The 7,268-nt window shown below is 39.4% G+C and overlaps 1 protein-coding gene across 2 annotated transcripts in view; it reads left to right on the forward strand.

The window, feature by feature from the left end:
- The first annotated feature begins 2,068 nt into the window (after window positions 1-2,068).
- The window catches only part of LOC111233257 (zinc finger protein 501-like), a 15,266-nt gene continuing 10,066 nt past the window's right edge, over window positions 2,069-7,268 (forward strand). Inside the window, exons 1-4 of one of the 2 annotated variants that reach the window (XM_022761030.1) lie at window positions 2,069-2,224; window positions 2,900-3,023; window positions 4,111-4,398; window positions 5,508-6,764. In XM_022761030.1, coding sequence (XP_022616751.1) covers window positions 2,915-3,023; window positions 4,111-4,398; window positions 5,508-6,682 — 1,572 coding nt within the window. In that variant the 5' untranslated portion in view covers window positions 2,069-2,224; window positions 2,900-2,914 and the 3' untranslated portion in view covers window positions 6,683-6,764. Of the gene's footprint in view, window positions 2,225-2,899; window positions 3,024-4,110; window positions 4,399-5,507; window positions 6,765-7,268 lie in introns of those variants that run through there. The other variant, XR_002665592.1, reaches the window with a different exon arrangement.

The following is a 7,268-nucleotide window of genomic DNA, read 5'->3' on the forward strand; positions in this document are numbered from 1 at the left end:
TTTTGTAAAAGGTCTATACAATAAACTGATTTTGTCAAAGAATTTCAACATTAAAATGTTCCAGGCAAGAACTCGAGGCAAGTTCACCTGGATGCTCTTAGATGGCAAGCCAAGCTCTTGAGGTAGTCACATGAGTTTGTTGCCATAATTTCTCAAGGATACGTGTAAGGATGGCATCCTTCAGGGTGAAGATCACTGTGACAGTCATCATTTGGTCTCATAGAAGCCGTACCTTAAGCCTTTTCTTCAGAATTCATTACAAAACGCTGTGTTTAATATTGCAGGTCACCAGCTGGGGGTGAAGTTAAAATATGTTATAATAATGTTTGGTAGTTTTATCAATAACATGTCTCATATTGAACATGCATTTACACAGGCATCATGTATCTTACCTGAGTACGACATTGACTTTCCTCAGATTGCCATGACTGCATATAAATGATACACATGAAGTAATGAACACTAAAGTCAAGGTTCTGTAAACGGTCGTCACTGCCACTAGATGTCGCACTAGACTATAGCATCTCAGACCAGAACAAATGCTTCTTCAGACACGCCTTGGCCTCCGTTTAGCCCTTAAACCCTCGCCGATCTCCTCTCTTGAAGTCTGTAACGTCAAAGGTGAGAACCCCTCAAATGCTGTTGTCGTTTATGTGGTCATCTTACCATCAAGTCTCTGTCTAGAGCATGTCCTTTCTTTTTGTAATTTTGATAATTTTGTGATTTAATCAGTTTGATGTAATTTGTGTTTAAGAGGTGATGCATAAACACAAGTTGTAGAAGATGAACTACATTGTTTTGTAAAAGGTGCTATACAAATAAACTGACTTTTGTCAAAGAATTTCAACTATGAAAATGTTCCAGGCAAGAACTCGAGGCAAGTTCACCTGGATGCTCTTAGATGGCAAGCCAAGTCTCTTGAGGTTAGTCACATGAGTTTGTTGCCATAATTTCTCAAGGATACGTGTAAGGATGGCATCCTTCAGGGTGAAGATCACTGTGACAGTCATCATTTGGTCTCATAGAGCCGTACCTTAAGCCTTTTCTTCAGAATTCATTACAATATGCAACAGCTGTTTTAATATTGCAGGTCACCAGCTGGGGGTGAAGTTAAAATATGTTATAATATGATTTGGTAGTTTTATCAATGAACATGTCTCATATTGAACATGCATTTTTACACAGGCATCATGTATCTTACCTGAGTACGACATTGACTTTCCTCAGATTGCCATGACTGCATATAAATGATACACATGAAGTAATGAACACCTAAAGTCAAGGTTCTGTAAACGGTCGTCACTGCCACTAGATGTCGCACTAGACTACTAGCATCTCAGACCAGAACAAATGCTTCTTCAGACACGCCCTTGGCCTCCGTTTAGCCCCTTAAACCCTCGCCGTCACGTTGTATACTACACATTCTACTAGAAGATATTTCACTGTGCCGTTTCACCTGTGGGTAGTGCCTATATGTTTATAAACGTTGAGAGGACCAACAGTTTAACAGGAGAGACTCCAGTGCCAGACCCTAACACCTAAGTTCACTAATATGTATGTGCTCTGAGACCGGAAACCAAGACATGGAGCAAAGAAACTCCGATTACTACACACAGAGAGGGGATGCGGCTTCTTTCTCTAGTCAGGACGCCGTTACTCCACTACATCTTTACATAGAAAGTTGTTGTTTACTGCTGTATTATTCTTTGAAATCTAATTTACAAAACATTTCAACAAGTAAGTTCTGAGGTTTTTGTATTTTGAGTCACTTTATTTTCTTATTATTTCCACTTTCCTACATTTTACCACCAAATGTTTTATCTTTAGACCACTACATTTACTATACTGGAAAACTGCAGTTACTTTGGTGAATATATTTTCACACATAACAACTTAGAATGAATGTGGAAGTACAGAGAAAATGACATAATTTCCCTCTGAAATGAAGCAGCGCAGATGTACAATAATAACTGAAGGCGAAAATAAATCGAACTCACGTCCACTGCCGGAACTTAACAGTGTGACACCCAGCGGAAGTAGACAATGAAAGCGCGCGAGTGGTGTTAGCTCTAAGGATGTGTGGACTCAGCCTGAAGACAGTGGTGTAGTCGTATTACAGAATACTAACATCGAAAAACTATCGTCGAGTACGAGGAAGAGATCGATCATCAGCGCAGACTGCTGGATATCGTTTGGAAACCCGAAATAAAGCTACACAGGACAGGTCTGTGAAACCAGAATGGTCTGAATGAAAACTAACAATGATCAGAGCTCTACGCTTACTTTTACTTTTAGGGTCATTGCTGCCACGAAGAAACAACGTTGGGGCAGTTTATTATCTTATTTTTAATGAGTAAACATTCAACATCAAACGTACAGGTTGTATAAGACACAGGGGAAACTGACTGAACTAAAAAATTATAGAAGAATTGTGAAACAAAGACCAAACAAACGAAATGAATGCATCGTGCTTTGATGCGTCTCTTTTCAAACAGCCTTCAGTCAATGGCTGCCCGGTAATAATCCACCAAACCCTATTCGATGACATAGATATGTGATTTTGGGCAGTAGTGCAGCAGAGACGCAGCAGTCTTTGTTGTTGTCGTGATTGGGAGCTGGTCAGGACCAATGTGAAATAACTTCCTTTAACTTGTAGTGTTTTTATCATGTTTCCTGCTTCAGTTTTACACACAGCACTTTGTTTGCTTTGTGTGCTGCTTGTGGTTTGTTTTGCACTACCTCTTCTACTTTTTGTGTATTTTATACACCCTTTACTTGTTCTTTAATTCAATATTTGGAAAAGTGTGTTGTGTGTGTCATGTCTTAGGATAAAATAAGACCAAACCTAGATCTGAGTTTTTAAGTCATCACATTAGTCTTGTGTCCTTTGTCCCTCCAGAGCTCCAACAGCAACATGTCTGTAAGGAGGAGGAGGTTCTCACTGACCAGCAGCTCTGTGACCAGGAGAGGAACTCCATTGTTGGTCATCTTTCTGAAACCTGAAATAAAGCTACACAGGATAGGTCTGTAAAACCAGACTGGTCTTAATTAAAACTAACACGGGAGCTTATTCAATCAGATATCCATTTTTTTAAACATCACATTAGTTACTGAGATTAAAATATGTCTGATCGTGTGTCCCTCGTGTTTCACTGTCATTTACCACCTCACCAGCACATACCGACACTTATCAATACAGGCCACTGCTGATTATGATGTGTTGATAGTGTTCTATTCATAAACATCTTATCACTCCCATTTCACTGATAGAGTGACAGGCGCGATCAGACCCTTTTTAATATCTATGTTGCTGATATTTGTCACGTTTCTACATTTATTTATTTATTTATTTATATATTTATTTCTGTGTCCATATGTTAATCTTTTCACCAGACACCCCCCCCCCCCCCCCCAGACCATACCACTACCAAAACGCTGTTAAAATCCTGATTTTTATATCTGTTACGTCACCTGATCACTCAGAAAGAAAGTTAGAAGCTCATTCATGTCTATGTTAGCTGTATGAACTGCATTTGCCATTTGCTGTTCTGCCTCTCACTCAGAACAGTAGAGGCAGAGGGTGCCTCTCGTGAGGCAGCACTGGTGAATCTCCTTGATGGAAAGTAGCGAAGGTTTGTTCAAAAAGTCACTAGATTTGTTGCTCAGTGTTTTATGAAAAAGTCTGAAGAATCACTCAATCTAGTGTCAAAGTCGCTAAATTCATAACACTGGAAAAACAAAGCTCCTGTGTATCAGTCATGGCAGTAGTATTAGATCCATCCAATTAGTCACACCACTATAACCAATCCGGCTTTAAACTGGAGAACGACCACCTACTTAATTAACATGGACACAGTAATGAATAAGTAAATGTAGATATGCAGTACATACATGCATGAATAAATTTTGAAATGCAGAAATAAATACTCAAACAAATATAGAAATGAACAATTAAATAAATGTAAAAGTACAGAAATAGTATTTTTATTGCCAAAATGTTTTTGTTTTTGAATTAATTTATGTATTGAATTATTTATGTCAGCATTTATTTATCTTTTTTTAATTTTGTCATTTTTCGTCCTTCACACTCATGTCCCTTTGTCCCTCCAGAGCTCCCACAGCAACATGTCTGTAAGGAGAAGGAGATTCTCACTGACCAGCAGCTCTGTGACCAGGAGAGGAACTCCAGTCTGGACCAGGAGGGCCCAGAGCCTCCACAGACTAAAGAGGAAGAGGAGAAACTCTGCACCAGTCAGGAGGGAGAGCAGCTTGTACCAAAACAGGAGACTGATACCTTGATGTTGACTCCTACTAATGAGGAAAGGGACCGAAGTGAAGCAGAAGCAAACAGTGACCACCGGCTCCTCTCTCACAACTCTAACTGTAAAACTGAGACAGGTAAAAAGTCTTTAAAATGTCACATTTGTGGATAAGATTTCAAGTATAAGTGCTACTGACCTTTTTCCAACAGCATCTTCACTATCTCCTCACTTTTCACAGACACACTGGTAAGTATCAGTAAAAATGGCGAATCTGTGAACAACAACATCTGGAGCACAGGAAGTGGAACATGTAAACAAAGATCACTGGTTCACGTTATAAGAAAAACATGTATGGTTAAACACAGCTCACTGGTGATTTGCAGTCAGAACTGTTTGCAGTTATTTGTTTACCAACAGGGAACACAGTGTTGTATTCTTCATATTTATACTATATTTGAGCCCTTTCAGCCTTTTCCACTCAGTCACTTACCAGAACATGTCAGTTAAGTCTGAGGGTTCAGAGCTCAGGCCTTAGGGGGGACTTTGGTAACGGACAGACAGACATCAATTACATGGCTGTTCCTGTAGTTATTAGCTTGTTGGGTTCAACTAACTGGGCATATTTAGTAATAAAATAATAAACAGGACAAGTGACAGGGATATGCGTTTTGACATAGTAAGAGGAGATTTTGCAGCAGTAGTGTAGCAGAGACGCAGCAGTCTTTGTTGTTGTCATGACTGGGAGCAGGTCAGGACCACTGTGTGTATAACTTCTTTTAACGTTTAGTGTTGTTATCCTGTTTCCTGATTCCGTCTTACACAAAGCACTTTGTTTGCTTTGTGTGCTGCTTGTGGTTTCTTTTCCACTGTCTCTATTGTATTTTTTATGGATTTTATACTTTATTTATTCAGTCTTTTATTGAATATTTGGACGTTTGTTATGTGTGAGTCGTTTAAGGACAAAATAAGACCAAACCAAGATCTGATTTTTCCATCATCACATTAGTTACCTATTTCTCTTTTTTTCTTTTTTTTTTATATTTTTGCCTTTATTTTCATAGTAGAGTGAAAGATAGACAGGAAAGTCAGGGAGAGAGAGGTGGGATGACATGCAGCAAAGGCCTAGGGTCAGACTCCAATCCATGGCCACTGCAGTAAGGACTAAGCCTATGTGGTACGCGCTCTACCAGATGAGCCACCAAGATGCCCCAGTAACCGATTTCTCATGTCCCTTCGTCCCTCCAGAGCTCCGACAGCAACATGTCTGTAAGGAGGAAGAGATTCTCACAGACCAGCAGCTATGTAAACAGGAGGATCCAGAGCCTCCACAGATTAAAGAGGAAAAGGAGGAACTCTGTACCAGTCAGGAGGAAGAGCAGCTTGTACTGAAGAAAGGGAATGATACCTTTATATTGACTCCCACTAATGAGGAAAATGACCGAAGTGAACCAGAAGCAAACAGTGACCAACAGCTCCTCTCTCACAACACTCCTGTAGCTAAGAAACAAGATCAGAAAAGAAGGAAGCATGTAGACCCAGGATCAAAGAGTCGTAAAACTCGGAAAGGTAAAAACTCTTTCAATTGTCACACTTGTGGAGCAGTTTTTAAAAAGAGGTACAGTTTGAAAGTACATCAAAGATGCCACACAGGTGAGAAGCCATATTCTTGTAGCACCTGTGGGAAAAAATTCACTCGGACATCAACATTGAAAGATCATTTAAAAACTCACACAGGTGAGAAGCCATATTCTTGTGACACCTGTGGGAGAAAATTTAGTCGGAAATCAAGATTGACAGATCATTTAAGAAGTCACACAGTTGAGAAATTACATTTGTGTGAAACCTGTGGAAAAAGTCTAAGATCAAGCTCAGCCCTGGTGCTCCACATGAGAATTCACACAGGGGAGAAGCCCTACACCTGCAACACCTGTGGGAAAAAATTTAGTATCAAGGCTGACATGAAAAAACATTCAAGAACCCACAAAGATGAGAAGCCATATTCTTGTGAAGAATGTGGGAAAGGTTTCATTACTAGTACAAGCTTGATGGTTCACATGAGAATCCACACAGGTGAGAAGCCATATTTTTGTGCAACATGTGGGAAAAGTTTCAGAACTTCTTCTGCTTCATTGGTCCACATGAGAAACCACACAAATGAAAGGCCGTACACCTGTAACACCTGTGGGAAAAAATTCAATAACAATTCTGAATTCAGTAGGCATATAAGAATCCACACAGGTGAGAGGCCATATTCTTGTAGCACCTGTGGGAAAAAATTCACTCGGACATCAACATTGAATGAGCATTTAAAAATTCACACAGGTGAGAAGCCATATTCTTGTGGCACCTGTGGGAAAAAATTTAATCGGCCATCAAAATTGAAAGATCATATAAGGAGTCACACAGTTGAGAATTCGTGATTTTGTGAAACGTGGAAAAAGTCTCAGATCAAGCTCAGGACTGTTAATTCACATGAGAACCCACACAGGTGAGAAGCCGTACCCCTGTCACATCTGTGGGAAAAGGTTCATTCAGAACTCAAACTTGGCAAGACATGTAAGAATCCATACAAACACAGTCATAATTCATTAACATGTGGGGGAATTATCAGACTTAATGGGGAATTGACGGTCCACATGAGAAGAGCCTTGAAAAATGATCTTTGAAAAAACTTTGTTTTATAGTGAGTGCATAGTTTCTAAGATGTAAGCATGTAAACGACTGAAATTCTTGATTATTAATTTTTTTTTTAATGCTCTACCACAGTCGTGTGGATCTCTGTAAGTCTGTAACGTCAAAGGTGAGAACCCCTCAAATGCTGTTGTCGTTTATGTGGTCATCTTACCATCAAGTCTCTGTCTAGAGCATGTCCTTTCTTTTTGTAATTTTGATAATTTTGTGATTTAATCAGTTTGATGTAATTTGTGTTTAAGAGGTGATGCATAAACACAAGTTGTAGAAGATGAACTACATTGTTTTGTAAAAGGTGCTATACAAATAAACTGA

This window comes from Seriola dumerili, unplaced genomic scaffold (genome assembly GCF_002260705.1).
Source record: "Seriola dumerili isolate Sdu_G_001 unplaced genomic scaffold, Sdu_1.0 BDQW01000383.1, whole genome shotgun sequence".
Lineage (NCBI taxonomy): Eukaryota > Metazoa > Chordata > Actinopteri > Carangiformes > Carangidae > Seriola > Seriola dumerili.